Below are 18,503 nucleotides of genomic sequence, written 5' to 3' on the forward strand. Positions count from 1 at the left end.
TCACGTGATCTTCGCCCCGCGTTGATCATTACCTTCTGACGTGGACGTCCCTAGGCCTTCAGCCATCTCGTCATTTGTCAAGGAGAGAATCCTTCTTGTTACTTGTAACACTTACGCAGTAATACGTTTAATTTAGTTTCTGGGACCGCCATGGTACCTATAAACATAGCTTTGGGTGCTGTCCCAGGGATGAGCTTTAAATCATACTGTTGAAGTAACTTCGCAAAAATCAACTTCATCTCATTGACTGCGAAAAAGCGTCCCGGACTACATTACACGTTAGCTCAATCAATGCACTTGCATTGATAGTAACTTACCAAGCATGCTTTCCGTGGCCAAAAAGGAGATATTCAATGTCTGTGCTGACCATTTGGTGCTTCGTTGGTCCTTGTGATTCCTCCTTTAAGCGGCTAAATCGGAAGCCGTCAAAAACTTGAGGATTAGTGTAGAACTCTTCGCTGCGATGCAGATGAAGGGGCGGCGCTGTGATAATGGCACCAGGAGGTACGATAGTTCCATCTTTGAAGCGGAACTCTTTGCGGGCATTGCGAATGAGGTTCGCTGTTACTCGTTAGAGACGCTTAGCGCAGTTGGGACCAGAGAATGCGTACTTAGTCCCGTATTGTTGTAACGTCCGCTTTCGCGAAGGAAGCTGTCCATCTTGACCAATTTTCCGAGCGTTTGCTTTGTGATTTCGTTGTCTTCGCAGTATTGCCGTACCTCATCTCGTAGTGGCTGAGTGTACTTTTCCCATTCTGCCCCGAGAGTGTATAAGGCTGATGTCAGAGTCTGGTTGTAGTGAGCATACCGAAGGATCAGAAGGAAGGGAGGACTTTACCATAGTTGTAGTGTGAATGGACGCAACATTCAAGGCCATGATACGCTCGACGATCTGCGGAACGGTCCGCTCGACCGGAGGCGCGGCATCTACGAGCCATTGGATCATGTCATCCGGCTTCTCGCCTTCTTTGTAATCCTTAGTTAAACGCTCCTGGACAATGGGTCCCATGATCTGCATTGCGCGCCTCTTGCGGGACCCGATAGGCGTGAACTTGACCAGAAACCTGGCAAACCCTGTTAGCATCGAATTTCATTTAGAGCAGTGAGTATTGCGCACGGCTTCAACCAGTTGGGAAATGGCCTGATGAGCTCTGCTGATAGGACAACAGCTTGGGCATAATCCATTACATTCTGCAAGTGCTCTTCGTTTTGGCCTAAGATTGTAAGTCAGTGTTCAACCCGTATGGCTATGCATTCAGCTCAGCCACTGGACTTACATAATTGCATCCCACTAAAAGCTCGATTGCTGACTTTTGCGACAATTTTGGCAATGGTGTCATATAGGGGGACCTCAACCCAGTCTGTTGTGCTTTTAGTTGGGATATTGACTGAGACAGGGGCCATGATATCTCACCTTCTGGATCGCCAAAACCTTGCTGAAGCCCTTCTTCGACTTGTTGCATCATGCCCGGAACATTGCGAGAAATATTCTGTGTTAGATTAACGCGAACTAGGGGGACATGATATGCTCGATGTGCGACACCCCAACCCATTGTCCACGGAATCTGAAATGCCTGTTGTGACAATGAGCTACTATCATAACTACGATAAGATTGTATACCTACATCATTAAAAGAATCCTGGGCGTTTAGCACATCGTCGGACGCTGCGAGGTACTATTCGACGTATCAGCTGCAACGGCGCACTGCGATATAGTCGTGGATAACTGGGATGACTTACCTCTTGTATTTTTTCCTTCTGTGAAACTACGAGGTACTCATCCTGGAGAGTTGACACCTTGAAATATGATTTGCCGTATTTGTTGCAGCCTTCAATCATGTGCTTGGCTGGGTCCAGCATAAAACTGATTGCACCTCTCCATTGACGAAGCATTGGGAAAGAGCCATAGCCGATCCCCGGGACGTCCGGCTGCGCCTTGGTGTTAATTATTTTCGGCGCGAGGGATGCGCAAGGACCAGACTTACTGACTTCCTGCTGTCGTAGACATGTTTGATAACAGCCAAGGTGATTACGATCCCAAAGATTGCCCATGGCTGCGAGAGAATCTGCACCAGCACCGGGGAAGAAGCTTCAGCAGACATGGCGCCCAAAAATGGGTACGCAGAGTCAATGGAACTGTGTGTGTGTGTGTAAGTGTGAAACCGAGGCCGGCTGCATATTATCAGCCACAAGTCCCTGGATGGAAATGCTGGGAAGCACGGACGGCGGAGTCAGCTTGCCTGACAACGCTTGGAAGTAGGACGCTGATCTCACGCGCGTTAGGACCCGCTTGCGTATACGCCAATACGGTCGTATTCAGATTCTCCCAATTGGTCGGTGCCTCTGAGCCTAAGCCTGTTTGTTGCACTCCATATACGACAATAAGAATGCATCATTATTGCTCCTGCAACCGGCCCATCTCACTCCAAACCGAACTTATTGGAGATACCCGACATCACGTGCACTCAATTACGCCATGGCCAACTCCGCAGAGCGCATGGCAGCGCACACGCAGCTCCTCAAAACATACCTCCCAGCACAGGACAAGCCTATCACAGAGGTTGCCATATTTGAGTTGAAACATCCTCAGTCCCCCGAGACTCTGCGCAATTTCGAGCAACGCATAATCGCCAACTGTCAAGACGGCAAGGGAATCAAGCGCATGGCCTGGGGCTTCTCGCTCACAGATGAGAAGAAGCTGGTATGGATGCTCGACTGGGACAAGATTCAGGATCATTGGGACTTTTGGCAAACGCCCGCTTTCACGCCCGTCATCCAGGCCATCGAGGATTTGTTTGTCGAGGGTCGGCCGCTGGTTCGCCATTACGAGTTTGACCCGCCCGGGATGTTGAATCAAGAGTACCAGCGAGTCCTCATATGGAACCAGGAGAATCGTGACATCGCCGCTGAGCAAGTCCTCAAGTCCAACGGACCGACAACGACCAGTACTAGCATAGCTTCCAATGGTGCCTATGCTGTCGACATGGATGAGGATACATGGTGGTGCAGCAACTTCGGTTATACTAGCGAAGCAGAAGTTAGGAAGGACAGTGTGCAAGACAAGGGAGAAGCTGGCATTTTCAAGTTGAAATTCTCTGATACAAAATAGACTTGACCTGAGCGTGTATCGTTGCACGACAATCTCACCAACATGACATGTATGAACTAATTAATTTCCCATCCGTGATCTGAGTTTCTCAAGTAACTCGTCATGCCCAAAAAGTCATCCTTCGTCTCAGCTTCGATGCGGCCGTTACCCAAGAATCCCCACGGGTCATCGTCATGATACCGGATGTTGTAGTGTTCCCATCGAGGAGTTTTGAGGGTTTTGAGATAGTGAAGTGACTTGCTCGGATTAGCTTGTAAAATAACCGAGCGGGATTAAACACTTACCGATCCTCCCCAGCAAATGACCTTGCCGTCCAGGGTATTGTTCTTGTACCAACTTTTGCAGTTGGCGCTGAAGACCGAGGTATCCATCCACTTGTCGATATATTCGTTGAGCTTGTCGGTAATGTCTGTACGCACATCCATTGCTCTGATACGTTCCGTTTGGATTTTCTTAACCGCCTCAATAACGTAGTCGATTTGTAGCTCAAAGCACGGAAGAACAGTTCCATTTCCCAAGGCTCCACGCGGTCCATTCATTACCCAGTAATTGGGGAATTCTGGGGCAGCAATACCCAGATAACACTGTGGTAAAGGGCTCCAAGCCTTCTTGATGTCAACACCATCTACACCCGTCAGACCAAAGTGCGGAGTCCAGGCCATATCAAAACCAGTCGCGCATACGATCACGTCGACCTGGTGATGCTTTCCATCATTCGTTGTGAGTCCAGTTTCATTGATTGACTGAATGTCATCAAAGATGTTTGTTACATTCGGCTGGACCAGGGCTTCCAAGTAGCCATCGCCAGGCGTGAGGCGCCTGCAGCCTGGAGGAAAGCTCGGAATCAGTCTTTTCTGTAGCTCGGGGTTGCTCGCTAGCCGTTTTTCCATTTCGTTTCGCATGTACCACTCAGCCATCTGAGACGCTTCCGTGTCCTTGTAAAAAATGGCAAACCCTCGGTTAATAGCGTACTCGATTTTCCTTCTGTATGTGAGATGTTGCTCGGGGTTTTCAGACAAATATTTGATTTCATGGTCTTTGTAAAAGTATTGCTGAATGAGCGGGTTGGGTATCTCTTCCGGCTCAGGGTTCTCAGGGCTAGGCGCATCCACCGGAATTCGCTGCATAGGCGGGGCAATCCACGTTGGGCTTCTGAGGAAAGCCTTCACCTGTGTAGCAACTAATACACTATCAGTAATTCTATGAATGTAGCTGATTTGTAAATAGCGTACCCTTTTGAATTTGAGGCAAGATCTGAATGCTCGATGAACCTGTTCCAAGAATTGCCACTATCTTATCATTGTAGCTGATGGAGCCTGATTTTTGTTGGCGTCGGCGCATCGACAATAGCTCTGAATATATGCTTACTATCCCATTGTGCAGAGTGAACGACTGGGCCATTGAATGTGTTGAGACCCTTGATATCTGGCCCTGTATTTCATTAAGTCACTGCTATTGCAATAAGTGCTGGCAAGTATCTTACAGCGCCACTTGTTCAACAATCCTGAACCATTCATAAGAACATGGCACCAGTCTGTAAATATCTTCCCATCGTGCTCGATGGCAACCTCCCATTGACCTTTTTTCTCGTGCCACGTAGCACTGAGAACGCGATGCTCCAACTTCACATATTTGGAAAGTTCTTGCTCCCTATAAAAGTCTTGGAAGTAGTCGAGGATTTCAGACGAGTACTGATGAGAAAAGTATCAGTTTCGGCTCAGCACTGGTTTGCAGAGAGTGACGTACAGCATAATAAGAAGACCACTTCGGATTCGGTCGAAAAGTGTATGTATATACATGTGCAGGTCTATGTATATTAGCGATGCAAATGCAATGCGGATATCCTGCATTTCAGACTCACGTACACATCACAGGCGCACCCAGGGTACGTGTCTAAAGACGATCAGTTTGTTTCCACCAAGACATTCAAAAAAACCTACTTTCAAACCATGTGCCCCCGACTTGATTGTTTTTCTCGTAGCAAACAAGTTCATAGTCTTTGAGCGCGTTGCGCATCTTGTAAGCAGCACAAAGTCCCGTGGCACCAGCGCCAATATGAATAATCCGGACGACAGATGGCTGTGAATGCCACTGGTTTACGAGGCCGGATCGTTCATCGCGTTGAGGGAGTTGACCTAGCTTTTCCCCATTGGTCACATGTGCGCCATTCGTCTGCTCTGTTGTGCTGGTCATTGTACTGTCCGAGTAGTCACGATTTCATCAACAGAGGCCGTGCGATAGTTAGCATTTGTAGCCGGCAATAGCGCGATCACTGCATCGCCCAAGGACTGACATGTTCATCATTCACGTGAGTGGACCTTGGTAAGCGGGGGAAAGAGGCGGACGTAATGCAAGCGGTGTCAGTGTTTTTGCAACCCCATTTTTATCCTACCCGGTAGCCGAGTCAATCTCGTGCGCTGAAAAGTGTAGGTGATCGTATTGCACAACATACTATGCAACAGACCAAAGCACCACAAGTCACTTCGGGACCAGGCTACTCGTATGCCTACTCGCTGTATCTTCATACAGCAGCATGGATTCTGCGCAAAGCTGTGGCGTCAATGACCGGCACTGGAGCAAGGTTTGATGCGCAAATTGCCGTGCCAACGCCGGGTCTTGGAGAAGGAAGCGTGCGGTGCTCGTTGTGTTTACCGCCTGAGGGCAAGCTGAGAGAAGGAAGTCAATTACCTCTCATTTTGGTTTTCGAAGGCGGAGGCTTCGTACTTGGACAGCCATCAGATGGTGAAGACATTGTTCGTTCATTGTCAGACAAGGTACGTATCACCCTCCTCTTCCCAACTTGTTCTAAATCTAAACCTCACTCAGCTTGGCGCAGTCGTAGTTTCTGTGGACTATGCCAAGTCACCGCGGTACCCATTCCCACACGCATTGATCCAACTGCACGAAGTTCTCCAATGGGCACTCTCTGAAGGGTTCACGGAGCAAACCAAAGTCACTATTAACCCTGCCCTCGTTGCTTTCATGGGAAACTCAGCGGGTGGCAACCTAGCAGCGTCCCTATCTTTACTCACTTCATACACGGCGGGACCATGCCGCAAGTTCAGGGAGGGGCTGCCATCGCAGTACCGTCAAGTCGCACAGGTTCTGATTTACGCTAGCACTGCCTGCAATGAAGCGTATCGAAATCGGTACGAGGCGGCAAGTGTAGATGATCAGGCCATGTCACTTCCAGTGTGGGTGGCCGAACTCATGGAGGCAGCTTATTTGCCACCTTTTGTGGAAAAGAACTCCGTTTTCGTTGCGCCATTGCTTGCGGGACAGAATCTACTGCGTGAATTGCAGCCGAGACTAGCTCCAGCATCCATACATCTGGCCGGAATGGACTGCCTGAAACATGAAGGACAACAATACGGTCGTATGTTGAAGGATGCCGGGGTCCATGTCGAGTTTCATGAATATCCCGAGGCCATTCATGGCTTCAGCCATTACAAGGAAGGCAGTAAGGACTACAGGAAGGATGATGTTGAGGCGTGCTGGGAAAGCATTACTTCCTTTCTCGCCAAGGCTTTCAATGTAGGGACGGAATAGCGCGAAGTGCTTCGTCTCAGAACAAATCACAGTTACTGTAAAGGTAGTGCTTTTTCGAAAATGCTTCACCTACCTTCCAGAACTCACGCGAACAAGCTTGCTGTTCAATCATTCCGAGAACGTCCAAGCTGACAATGAACTCATTGCCAAGTGCACATGCTGGTTGCCAGTGTGGATGCAGATTATTCATGAGATCGATTCCTATCACATCCGGGTCTGTAGTGAGAGCATCACGGATCAGCATCTGTCGGAGATCAGGCCAGACTATCATGTTGATGCTGATGCGGTGTGGTATTTGATACTCAATGGGTGTAGGTCTTAGAAAAGATGGTATCTGTTCATAGGCTTCGGTAGTCTCAAGTACATGCCACTGGAACGATTAGCTATGCTTTTATAGCGGTTGAATGGAGTATCGTACCCTGAGGAAGAGATATTGCACCCAGAAAATAGATAAAAGTATATGTAACGGCATGGCACCGTACGATTTGATATAGTGAAACAGCCGAAAAGCCAGGGTGTCGCATGCTGGCATACAAAGAAGGCGCCTTAGACTGGGCTTGGTAGTGTCAAAGCTGCGCTGGCGATGCTCCGCGCGTGCTTCTTCTAGCATGGCCAATAGACACCGGTCTGAGATGCCTGCCGCAGCGGTATACCGGGGTAAGCAAGGTGATGAAAATGCGACAGGACATGTGTCGGTCAGAGACGCCAGTGGGTCGTGGGTGGGCGTGAGCATGGTGAAGAGCTGTTCGGTAATCATGTCTGTGGCGGTTTGCACCATATCGATTCCCGGGATGTCTTGCAAGGGGGTCGCTGCTTGCGGATCTCCATCGCGTGTTGGCGGATCGCAGTCGATAGCATACATTCTCAAGTCCCGGACAGATAAATTGCTGTCATCAGCAGACAAGCTCTTGTCAGCATCGCACGTGCCGACTTGCATGTCGGGGAGGTCCCCCCCAGCTGCAGTAAAATCCCCACCTTGGTCTGATAGTCCCAGGTCATCGTGGCCAAGATTGGAGGCAGTATATGTCTCTTGCGGCAATACCTGCTCAACGTCATGGTTGGGAGTGTCGCAAACAACGGCTCGGACGCGGGCAAGTTGCAGCTCCAGTGAGGAGCACTTTCTTTGGAGACGATCAATTTCGGCAACAAGTCTACTAACACGCTGGTCCGAGTCAGCAGCAGCCTTGAATGTAGCTAGGGACTGCTCGAGATGCTGTATGTAGGCTTTCTGGCGTTCGCGATGATTCCGCTGCGATTTGCGGTCGGTGGCGCGCTTACGGGCGCGCCGCGATTCATCATGACAATCTGACATTGCTTCACTGACGGAATGCAGGATGCGCACGCTGGGTGAAAGAGGCGTTGATGTTGACGACGACGTTGTTGGCATTGTGATGCTGCAAGGGGTCCAGATTCTGTACTTACGCCTCTTGAAGCTTGGCCTGGCTCCACCCACACACAGATCATGTGGTTTGTATATGCACCCCGCACATGCATGCAGCATACACGTACAGTATGCAGCATACACCCGGAGCATGCCTTCTCCCCAGCTGCACTCAATCACATCGCCAATTACCACCATAGCCGTTCGGCCGGCGTTTATGAACTTGGCACAGTCCAATACAATTTTCGCTCCATTCTCCTCCTCCATCAGCCTGCTCTTGAAAGCCTCATAGCGGGGCCGCGTCTCCAACGTTATTGTCGTCAGGGCGTCACACTCGAGAAGCTTTGCGTCGCCCGACAGCACTACCGACGCGTGGTCTTGATCCTTCTTCATGCCGTCAAGGCCAATGTACGCAATAGACATGAGAGTGCGATACCGGGAAAAGGTCTCCGGTAATGGACCGCACGAGCGGCACGTGAGACATCTTATAGAGCCTACGGAACTCGTCGGGTGAGATGTCAGGCTTTACCGTAAACAGCAAGAAGGATTCTAAATACCGTCTTATACGCTATAAGCGAAGCGGAAAGAGAAAGGCTACTATAGTATTACGGGATACTTGGAATACCCACTTCTCTTTGCGCTTAAAATCGTGGGGTAAAGCTATGCGCGTGACAGAAATCGCTGAGTCCGCCTAGTTGACTCAGGTCTATAAAGGCGCCCGCCACTTATCCTCTATCCAACTATTAAGGACTAGCACTCAGCCATAGCAAGACAACTAGCGCAATACTGACATGGACCCTCGAATCGAAGCAGGTTGGGTTAGAACCTTTGATAGCGTTGATGGCCACCTTGATGAGCGCTGGGGCCACCTGCTCGAAGAAGTCGATGATACTGCGGAAGTTAGTTAGATCTGAATACCATATCAAGAGCTCCTTAGGGCGCTCCAAGTCGGCTTGCTTCTGGTAACAGGTTATAAACCGCGAGTCGTGGCCGGTGGCAAAAGCGCCTATATTACATTCTCCTGTTTGAACTATAGAAGACGTGGCGCCGAGTAGAATATCACTGAAGTCGGCTTAGTTCTCATAGTTGTCTCTATACTTATAGGTGATGCTTATGCCGCTAATGACGTCGGGAGTGTTGTTTTAGATCGTAACACACGCTTCGCGTTTTGTGACACACAGTGCAAGTAAAGGCCAGCAGAGGATAGCAGCATATTATAAAAAGCTCGTGACGCGTATGATAAACGGACAAACGACTTCCAATTTCTAATTGTTGTGATTGACCGTGCTGTTTGCTTGGGAAAGTGTTGTGCTTGTAATAAACTGGTTTTCAAAGGGATTCTTTCCCTTCCCTTTGGATGCGTTAATTTGACCATGAAGCCCAATTGCACTTTTGTATCTCTTTGATAAAATTAGAATGGCAGTTCAATTGTGCAAACGGCGAAGTGGCTCAAATCCCCACAGCGGTCAGGCGTGCTGCTACCTAACTATAAAAGGAAATTTGCCTGTGTTCCTGTCAGCGCTAGAAACGCAAATAGTCCCCGATTGTTTGTTCTGCATGGGAAAAATGCCTGTGCCTAGCCAGGGGCGCCCCGCTAAGTAGTTCTAGCGTAAAAATTAGATCCTCTGCAGATGAAGAGCTGAAAATTCCTAGGCACATATATAGAAGATCCCAAGAACGACTTATATCTATCAGGGATGTGGTCTGGGATCGAACATCGAATTTCTCCCTAGATGTCTACATGCGCCTTATCTCGCTGGGTTAATATCGTGCTTGTTTACAAATGGGAGTACACTAATGCGACCTGATACATGCACATCTCGTAGTTGCAATTTTTTCTCTTAGCAGCAAAGATGGAAGCGTCCTAGAGCCAGCCAATCAGCAAAGCCACTAATATATTGAAAGAATGTTGGCGATGTGATGCAGTCCAACGGGATAGGTATAGAGATACATCTATTGCTTCTGCTTGGTGTGCATCTTAATGAGTTTTACGACACGCTATCTGATCTCAACAGTAAGCAACATGACAAAACATAAGAGGTTCTCTGCAACCTCCCAGGAAGCAATGGAAAGCCTTTAGAGCTTGCTATTTCAGCGGAATTATCACATACTTATAGATCTCTGGTTCCAACAAAAGGGTTTGTACTTGGATGCTGTCAGCAGAGGGAGGTTCGACACCGCCTTACTCGCAACTATTTCTCAGAGTGATCTGGCAGTTATCATGAGACGATTAGAAGACGACGTTAGTCTAAACCTTTATGACCAGAATGGGGTGAAAGACGAATTCAGATGACTATCCGTAAGGGCATGCGAGAAGTCCTCGAGACTCGATTGGAAAAGGTTGCTGATCTCTCCTGCCAGGGTATCAGAGGCCATGGAGCCCTTTCTTGTGTCATTGTGTGGAACGGCATTGAGATTTTACCGTACTTATGTAACCAATCTATTGCCGTCAATAATCAGCACAATGCCGGCCAAACACCACTTATACTTTCAACCATTGAAGGCATTCAAAGTTTTTACGTTTTTGGGAAATTACTGGAACCGAAAATGGATGTCAATAACCAGGATCGATGAGGAAGACCGCATCGATATACGCAGTTACCGCTGAGTATGTGATCATAGTTTCGAGGCTCATTGATTCAAGACCGGATCTCTTACTAAAAGATATTCGTAGCAGGCACTCGTTATACTCAGATGTTCTCAGGTTCATCCAGACTCATTGCAATATTCTTTCTACGGCTATACGGAATGAGGCTCCGCCATCGCATTTCCAGAGCGCGCTGGATGTAGCAGTGGCAGCAAATAGAGCTGATTTCGCTGAGATACTATTAGAGGAGTATCAATACAAGGGCAGAAAAGTAGATAGTAATGGCTGGACTGCAGCCTCAACTATATCGAGATATAAGTGCTTTGCTATTAGTGCGTTGATTCATGACACGTCAAAGGGAGTAGGGCCCGATAATATGGGACTTTTTGGTAGAGAAGCCTCTAACAGCATAGCATGAGAAAAATATCTTATTTTCAATACTGTATTATAGAGATGGAAAGACTCTCACTGTTGAACATGAGTCTCAACCGATGAAATTTTGGCTGATGCATTCCTTTTCATTCTTCATCCCGTAATCTTAACTAATACATTGATTGACAGTGCCGGGCATGCACGAGACGCACACCTTCGGTACTGGGAGAGCTGATCAAACCATGATACCTAAAGGCGCAAGTGAAAACGGCGAAGAAGCTGTCTACTCCTTCGAAGCAAGAATTGAAAAACAGGGGAAGATCGTTGACGAACAAGGAGATCACCTCCTGTAAGCTATGCATTTTCCAATATATCTGGTATTGCTGAAAACATTGCAAAAGTATTTACGGCGTCGAGTTTGGTGATGAGCAGGCTCCACTAGACGTAATGCTAGGCTAGACCGCAGGGACATGGGCCTGCCATGGCGATGATGTTGAATTTTACCACAAAGTGGGTTCAGCATGAAAAGAAAGCGGAATGAAATACCGAGCTAGGGACACGATTAGTTGCGGTACCAATTTCGAAAGTAGGCCTGCTTTCTTCACGCTAAATGAGGTGGTGCTTGGTATGTGCTGTCGACTTCTATCTACTTCATGATAAGTAAAGAGGGCTAATGTACTCATTCCAAAAATACAGGCTAAGCCTTCAACAACTTCAGAGAGAAACGTTGCTCAGCTGGCTACGTCAACCTGTGGATGACCGGCCGCAAAATTCCAGCAAAGTTTTGGGACGATCAGTTCCAAATTCAATGTACCTTGGACGGATTCGAAAACATTTAAGCCGCTACGAGAGGGGAGAAGGAATGGCAGTAGTCCGAATAGAGTCGAACTCAATTGGAGTTCGTCATATTTCGACTCGGACAATTAGGTGGCTTCGTGGTTGATGTATAAGAGCAGGCTTGTGCTCAGAACATATCAACGACGATGGCACTCTCAACAAGCGTCTTGTCTCTTAACGTCCATACGCATGATTCGCTGTGGACCGAGGCCGTAGTTATTCGAATGCTGTTCGGGAACTGTACCAGTATCACATGGGAAAATTTGTGTAGTCTACGATCCTGATTTCACCACACTGATTTCTAAACTATTGGGAATTCCAAACCGAGTTGTAACTTGCTTTTTACATGCCCAGTTTTCTTCGTGACTAGAGGAGCCATCTTGCTTGCCGTCCGCGCTAGGCACACAGTGCGGTTGAAATGGCTGCTTGTTTGGATGGAGACGTCTGCCTTTCGAGCTTCATGGTCCGTGCGTGACTTGGCGTCAGCTGCCGCACGCCTAATCGTCTTCCATCTATGACTCCCCTTAGCGTGAGTCCTTCTTTTTCATCGCATAGATGAAAATTCTGGAGCCTCATGACTGTATTTAAGTATGAATAAGTTGTGTTTAGAAGGACAAATACTGCATCTCAACCTCCGTAACCCACCTCAAAACCGCATCCTGTTCCTCCAGCAATGACTATTAGAAAGCCTCATCCGCCCTTTGGGCACCCGATGCGCTCAGCACACTTTCAATTCGCACCCACTTATAAACCGCTCAACCATGGCTCTTTTGGTACACACCCAACCCCTGTACGGGAAGCGCACTACGCTCTTCAAACTACCGCAATTGCACGACCCGATACATTTGTCTCATTTATCACATTCCCTCTTCTCGCCAAATCCCGCGCTGCAATTGCTCCTTTGCTCGGAGTAAATCATGATGAAGTGGTTTTCGTTCCCAACGCCACTACGGGTGTCAATACCGTACTTAGAAACATCAAATTTGAGGATGAAGATGTAGTGGTGACGTTCTCGACGGCGTACCCAGCATGCACCAAGACCATAGGTGCCATTGGTGAGATTCTGCCGGTCAAGTGCGAGAAGGTCGAGTTGGTGTACCCGGTTGAGGACGATGTGATTCTAAAATTATTCAGGGAGAAAGTAAGAAGCTTGAGGGCGGGCGGGAAGCGGGTGAGACTGGCGATGTTTGATACGATTTCATCATTTCCTGGAGCAAGGCTTCCATGGGAGGATCTCGTAGGGATCTGCAAAGAGTTGGATATTTTGAGTTTGATTGACGGAGCACATGGTGTTGGTACGTGGACATTTTTCTAAGCAAGAGTGAAAGGACATCAAAAAGAACTGCTGTAGACTGACACGCCTCAAGGAATCATCGATTTGACTCACCTCAGCAAGGTCAATCCGGATTTCTTTGTTAGTAATTGCCACAAGTAAGTTCAAACGTAATAGCCTTGCCAAGGAATGTCTTACTTACTATCCTAGATGGCTCTACACCCCCCGATCCTGCGCTGTCTTCCATGTCCCGTTCCGTAACCAGCATCTCATCCGAACCTCAATTCCCACCTCGCACGGTTACCAATACCCTGGTCAACCTGAAAACACCAACGGTCGCAGTCCCTTCATCTTCATGTTCGACTACGTCGCAACCATGGACTACACGCCTTACCTATGTGTTCCAGCAGCAATCGAATTCCGCAACCAAGTTTGCGGAGGAGAAGTGAAGATCCGCGAGTACTGCTACGATATTGCTCGGAAAGGGGGAGATTGCATGGCCGAGTTTCTAGGAACGCAGGTGTTGACCACAAAGAGTGAGACTATGAGGCAGTGTGCGTTTGCTAATGTTGAGCTGCCCCTAGTATTCAGAAAGAAAGAGGAGGTAGACAAAGGTAAAGGAGAGTTGGATGTCGATGACGCAGTGCACATTGCGGCTTGGATCAAGAGAACAGCTGCGATGGAGATGGACACGTACTTTCAGACTGCGTTCCATGCTAAGAAGCTATGGGTCAGGCTTAGCGGACAAATTTACCTGGAAATAGATGATTACAAGTGGGCGGCGCCAAAGTTGATGGAATTGTGCGAGAGAGCGAAGAGGGGAGAGGCCAGTGGTATGGCTCTGGCAGATAGGGAAAAGGTGATTACGTGATAGCGAAAACAACATATCTATGGAAGAGGAAACCTCAGGTTGTTTACGCTATATTCCGTATCAGTTTCCGAAGATATTAAGCGCTATGCAAGCTGGGGCGAGACCAAGGATCTACGCATATCTTGATTGAGCGACTTGATAACATCACCCCATGGTGCAAGGCAGGATGAAGTCACCAGTGCTCTCATGACAGAAAACTTCTTGTAAACATTGTTATTCAACGCATCTTGACAGATATCCAAATTGCACATGTAGTATCTGTCGCTCGTAACTACATGTATGACTAGATAATCACAATGACGTCCACCGACGAACAGGCGAATACCTTAGGAGCAAACTCTTTTGCGCGTAAAGACCCGGATGGAGGCCCGTGCACTACGACATAGATCATTCGAAGCGTCAAGAAATGAAAAACAACAACCCTCTAGTATATATTTTGGTTAATTTCAAGTAGGAACAGACCAGATGGTCCATGCCCTGTCAAATTGTCGAGTTTGCAGATCTGCGGGCAGTGTATTCCCTACATAACAACTGGCAAGGTCGACTCGGAACTATCCGAAAGCAAATCAATGGGTGCGAAGCTTTTGCCTCCGATATATTCACTATCTAAACAATTTGGTGCGCTTAATGATGGGATTCCTCTGCAAAAATGTCCTTGAACAGTAAGAGATCCTGAGGCGACCGCGCCATAAGGTAATTCAACATGAACAAGCTTGATGTTTGAGGCTACTACTTCGAGTTCTGGATCGATATCTGTAATCATGGCTCGATTCCAAGTGGCTAGGCCTTTCAAACTGGCCGATTTCCAGGAGGGCGTACGGTACGTATCGTCTAGTTGCTCGGATTGTTGATCGCAAATCCATAGCAATGCTAGTGGGATTTGGTAATGCCATAGACCGGCCAGACAAGTATCATTGAGCATTCGTCTACTCCAAAGATCTGCTATGCCTGAAGTTGCCGGAATCTTGTCTGCAGGACATTTGAGCGCGCGTCTTGAGTCATTCCACACTAATTTCATCCAGATTTCGCATTCTTTGACGTCAGAGCCCTCTTTGATACCGCGATAAAGAGACAAAAACAGTTGATGCATGTCCTCCCAGGACCTCACTCCTCTTCTTGATGCTGTTCCGTCTCTCGACACATCCATACGAGCCCAGATGACGTGTATTCTAAAATCTGCGGCGATGGTATATATTCCTGGAATGTCCAAGCACGTGAGTGAATGGGATTACCAATGCAGGAACGCAGTACAACTGAGCCTAACTTACCATCTGTACAAGCATAAGAGAGACTCCAAACAATGCCTTGTACAGGTGAGCGAGATGTTCGGTTGAGAAAGTTGTCCCGGCTATCGTCTGCTCCACTAGCAGGAATGGTGATATGAGCATTATCAGAAATAGCAGGTAGGTCCGCAATTTCGCGAGCCAGGTCTTTTTCATTGTTCTGGAAAATGCAGAGGTAGTTCATCCAGATAAATCTTACATCATGATTCCAGCTCGATAAGAAGGCATCTTGTAATATTCTAGGCAACTCCGAAACAGCAAGCTCTATTCGGAGTGTTTTGAATAATGAGACTGTTAACTTGTGCTCTTGATCACTTCCCTAACAATAAATCAGTGTCGAGTATCGTGTTGCGATTGTCCCACGTGATGACAGGGGTACAGTGTCCAGATAGACATAGAGCTGGTTACTTTGCTGATCGATGCCGATACGCAGCAGCCGTGTAGGTCTTCGAGGAGGATGTGAACTTCTGTATTTCGAGTGGTGGCCATCACATTGTTCTAAGAGCGAAACAATGCGCATCTTGACGCTTCTCCTCCATAATCTAATAAAACTGGTCTTTTAAGGATGTAGTCAGCACCATAAATGCGCCAGAAAAGTTTACGGTTATTTCTGCGTCGGAAAGCAGTTGAACGTAGGTATCTAAAAAAGAGATAAAGAGCTCCCATCGACTCTTTGATGCGACTATATCTTGTGTAGTGCACAAAGGTCACCTGCGTGAGTTTCAAAAAGGGGGATTGTGCCATAGCAATCATGAAATTATTTTTCGAGTGGAAAGGACGCTGGGAGTTTGAGAGTTCAATGGGGTAAGATCAAGTTGCCCTGCTCGAAAACTAGCTAAATGTCTACCTATCGAGGCAGCCACCAGGGCTGAACAGTGCGGGGCACTACTGAGGCAATGTTCGCGGGTTGATGCGACTACGTCATCCTAGACATTCCTTCCAAAAAGGGCGCTGGAACTTTTATGGAGTAATTGCCTGCCCATATGTCTACAGGCTGGATTTCGGTAATGTGAAGAACGTATTATAGGTGTGTATCATATTCTCGTATGAACGTGCCGAAAGCAAACACTATAATTCAAAGTGGATGCTGTAATGCCAAGCGAGCGGGACGGCCCGCTGGCGGTGTGTAAAGTCTGAACTTGTCTCGTTCGCGCTGCGCTAATCCCACAACCTCAATCATGCCACGCCGAGATTGGACACCTGAAGAATCCAGAGCGCAACTCCCGCCACGCGCTGATCAATTACCATGCAGTACGCGTAGTCACAAACGCCATCATCATTCGCACCGCTCGCGCTCTCCTCGCCGTGATGGTGATGGCTACCGACAGAAACGGACGCGGACGCGATCGCGTTCGCCTGAGCGGAAACCTGTAGATTTGCCGTACAAGGCAAAGCTACTATCAAAACGCCAGTATGACGAGTATAGACCGTTATTCCAATCTTACCTGGATATACAAAAGCAGATTCAACTAGACGATCTGGATGAGCGGGAAGCAAAGGGACGATGGAAGAGTTTCGTCAGTCGATGGTACGCGTGGATCTTCTGTGGAAAAAACGTCATTTTAACGTCGCAGGAATCGTGGAGAGTTAGCCCGCGGCTGGTACGACCCGTCCATGCTCAGGACGGCGCAAGAAACAGTGCAGTCATACCGTGCATCGTCAGCCCAAGCCCCCGCCAGACGAGCGTCGCCCAGCTATGCGCCTAAAGAAGGCGCCGAAGATGACAGCGATGATGAATTCGGTCCAGCACCACCGAGAGACCTGGCGCGACATGTTGGTCATGGGCCAACCATACCCAGACTCGATGACCTAACCTATCGCAATGAGTTGCGAGATGAAGACCGGGCTCGAGGCCAGTCTGAGTATATGGATGACCTGCGCTATTCCCGTAAAGCCGACCGCAAAGCGCAGAAGGAGCGTCTGGATGAATTGGTTCCACGTGCCGATCCGGGCAGTCGCGAACGACAACTAGAAAAGAAGCGCGAGACGACTTCGACACTACAATCCTTCCGCGAAGCCAAGGAATCGGGAGATGTTGAAGTTGCGGAATCAGATCTCATGGGCGACGATGGCATTGACATGTACAAGAAGAAGAAACGGGAGCAGGAGCGGCAGAAGAATGAAAGGGAGATACGGCGCGAGGAGATTGCAAGAGCAAGGGAGGCAGAGAGAAATGAAAGGTTGGCGGAGAGGAGGGAAAAGGAAAGCAAGACTATGGAGTTTCTCAAGCAGATTGCACAGGAGAGATTCGGATAGAAACCATTGCATGCTTTGTTCTATACGGGTGGAAAATTGTATGATTAGGTGCGTTGTCAAGAAGATTGTATGTAGAGCGCTGCTCCAGGTGAAGGAGGTCCGCTTGTGATCAAGCACATAAAGAATGCAACTGGAAGCCCATGCGATACTCCACCAACGCCGTGCTGCATTGCAAAACCCAAATCATTTCAGCATGAATTCTCTCCGCTACTACATAACTCTATTATTCGTCGTCAAGAATGGAGCTCGCTAGCGGTCCGAAAAATGGCACTTGGCATCGATCGAGCGTCGCAGCTACGAAAACGTTAGTAAATGTTCTGAGTGCCTTATGACAGCACCCCAACTCACCATCGAGATATGCCCTCCATGTCAGCCAGCCAATGAGTGCCAAGTCGCCCAGCAACATGACCCAGGAAACAAAGCTCGACCAGCTGAATATGACGTGCAGAACAAAGATGAAAGCAAAGAGCAGGCTACTCTGCCATGCATGGAATCGCACATAGTCGCTTTGATGCTCGAAAATCAACAGCAAAACACCTCCGGCGGGCGGCAGCAACAGATATGCCAGACAAGCTTCGTAATCGAGGCGCCAGCCTAGCGATGTGGTGAACATGTCAATGTCTTGGCGCGAACGACCAAAGGACGTATTGCGCGAGGGTTGGTCCCATGCTATGCGCTCTGTTTCGGGTTCGCCAAGCGGAGATGTAGGGGGTTGGCCTTGGAAGTAGTCCTGGTAGTCATACGAGGGACGTGTAGGCGGCGATGCAATGGTACGGGAGCGGTCGACGGATGCTCGAGGCGAGCGGAGTGGTGGTGGGGAAAGAGCTCGTGACGATTCGGGAATGTCCTGGTATGGGGCGAAGTTGGCTGCCATGGTGTCTTTTTTGGGCAGATGAAGGCGACGAAGGGTTATGTCTTGTTCACCCGGAGCTCCAGGCTCTGCTATGCATATGTTTGGGCGGTGGAAAGTGGAGAGCAAGGATTT

At 48.4% G+C, this 18,503-nt stretch overlaps 10 protein-coding genes across 10 annotated transcripts; 5 read left to right on the forward strand and 5 right to left on the reverse strand.

The window, feature by feature from the left end:
• Positions 1-98: 98 nt before the first annotated feature.
• COCMIDRAFT_3606 (uncharacterized protein) lies at positions 99-2,102 on the reverse strand (the record flags this gene model as incomplete). Its single annotated transcript, XM_007687857.1, has 10 exons — positions 99-267; positions 318-561; positions 612-789; positions 839-1,064; positions 1,118-1,214; positions 1,278-1,361; positions 1,415-1,574; positions 1,626-1,676; positions 1,741-1,929; positions 1,986-2,102. The coding sequence occupies 10 exons, from the start codon at positions 2,100-2,102 to the stop codon at positions 99-101; spliced, it is 1,515 nt and encodes a 504-aa protein (XP_007686047.1).
• A 374-nt stretch (positions 2,103-2,476) lies between these two features.
• COCMIDRAFT_3607 (uncharacterized protein) lies at positions 2,477-3,109 on the forward strand (the record flags this gene model as incomplete). The annotated part of the gene is made up of 1 exon (XM_007687858.1): positions 2,477-3,109. One exon carries the CDS (start codon positions 2,477-2,479, stop codon positions 3,107-3,109), a length of 633 nt encoding a protein of 210 aa, XP_007686048.1.
• Positions 3,110-3,165: 56 nt separating this feature from the next.
• Positions 3,166-5,302, reverse strand: COCMIDRAFT_90164 (uncharacterized protein; the record flags this gene model as incomplete). The annotated part of the gene is made up of 8 exons (XM_007687899.1): positions 3,166-3,345; positions 3,394-4,289; positions 4,342-4,425; positions 4,478-4,540; positions 4,593-4,800; positions 4,856-4,916; positions 4,975-5,002; positions 5,050-5,302. 8 exons carry the CDS (start codon positions 5,300-5,302, stop codon positions 3,166-3,168), a joined length of 1,773 nt encoding a protein of 590 aa, XP_007686089.1.
• Positions 5,303-5,562: 260 nt separating this feature from the next.
• On the forward strand, positions 5,563-6,658 carry COCMIDRAFT_90224 (uncharacterized protein; the record flags this gene model as incomplete). Its single annotated transcript, XM_007687900.1, is given in 2 exon segments — positions 5,563-5,862; positions 5,879-6,658. 2 exon segments carry the CDS (start codon positions 5,563-5,565, stop codon positions 6,656-6,658), a joined length of 1,080 nt encoding a protein of 359 aa, XP_007686090.1.
• Positions 6,659-7,049: 391 nt separating this feature from the next.
• Positions 7,050-8,045, reverse strand: COCMIDRAFT_3610 (uncharacterized protein; the record flags this gene model as incomplete). The annotated part of the gene is made up of 1 exon (XM_007687859.1): positions 7,050-8,045. One exon carries the CDS (start codon positions 8,043-8,045, stop codon positions 7,050-7,052), a length of 996 nt encoding a protein of 331 aa, XP_007686049.1.
• A 3,195-nt stretch (positions 8,046-11,240) lies between these two features.
• On the forward strand, positions 11,241-11,457 carry COCMIDRAFT_3611 (uncharacterized protein; the record flags this gene model as incomplete). Its single annotated transcript, XM_007687860.1, has 2 exons — positions 11,241-11,347; positions 11,400-11,457. The coding sequence occupies 2 exons, from the start codon at positions 11,241-11,243 to the stop codon at positions 11,455-11,457; spliced, it is 165 nt and encodes a 54-aa protein (XP_007686050.1).
• Positions 11,458-12,508: 1,051 nt separating this feature from the next.
• On the forward strand, positions 12,509-13,979 carry COCMIDRAFT_3612 (uncharacterized protein; the record flags this gene model as incomplete). The annotated part of the gene is made up of 3 exons (XM_007687861.1): positions 12,509-13,130; positions 13,203-13,266; positions 13,319-13,979. 3 exons carry the CDS (start codon positions 12,509-12,511, stop codon positions 13,977-13,979), a joined length of 1,347 nt encoding a protein of 448 aa, XP_007686051.1.
• Positions 13,980-14,499: 520 nt separating this feature from the next.
• COCMIDRAFT_3613 (uncharacterized protein) lies at positions 14,500-15,782 on the reverse strand (the record flags this gene model as incomplete). Its single annotated transcript, XM_007687862.1, has 3 exons — positions 14,500-15,176; positions 15,248-15,581; positions 15,642-15,782. The coding sequence occupies 3 exons, from the start codon at positions 15,780-15,782 to the stop codon at positions 14,500-14,502; spliced, it is 1,152 nt and encodes a 383-aa protein (XP_007686052.1).
• A 658-nt stretch (positions 15,783-16,440) lies between these two features.
• COCMIDRAFT_3614 (uncharacterized protein) lies at positions 16,441-17,518 on the forward strand (the record flags this gene model as incomplete). The annotated part of the gene is made up of 2 exons (XM_007687863.1): positions 16,441-16,790; positions 16,837-17,518. 2 exons carry the CDS (start codon positions 16,441-16,443, stop codon positions 17,516-17,518), a joined length of 1,032 nt encoding a protein of 343 aa, XP_007686053.1.
• A 223-nt stretch (positions 17,519-17,741) lies between these two features.
• COCMIDRAFT_90281 (uncharacterized protein) lies at positions 17,742-18,392 on the reverse strand (the record flags this gene model as incomplete). Its single annotated transcript, XM_007687901.1, has 2 exons — positions 17,742-17,812; positions 17,867-18,392. The coding sequence occupies 2 exons, from the start codon at positions 18,390-18,392 to the stop codon at positions 17,742-17,744; spliced, it is 597 nt and encodes a 198-aa protein (XP_007686091.1).
• Positions 18,393-18,503: the final 111 nt, after the last annotated feature.

Source organism: Bipolaris oryzae, assembly GCF_000523455.1.
Source record: "Bipolaris oryzae ATCC 44560 unplaced genomic scaffold scaffold_35, whole genome shotgun sequence".
NCBI lineage: Eukaryota > Fungi > Ascomycota > Dothideomycetes > Pleosporales > Pleosporaceae > Bipolaris > Bipolaris oryzae.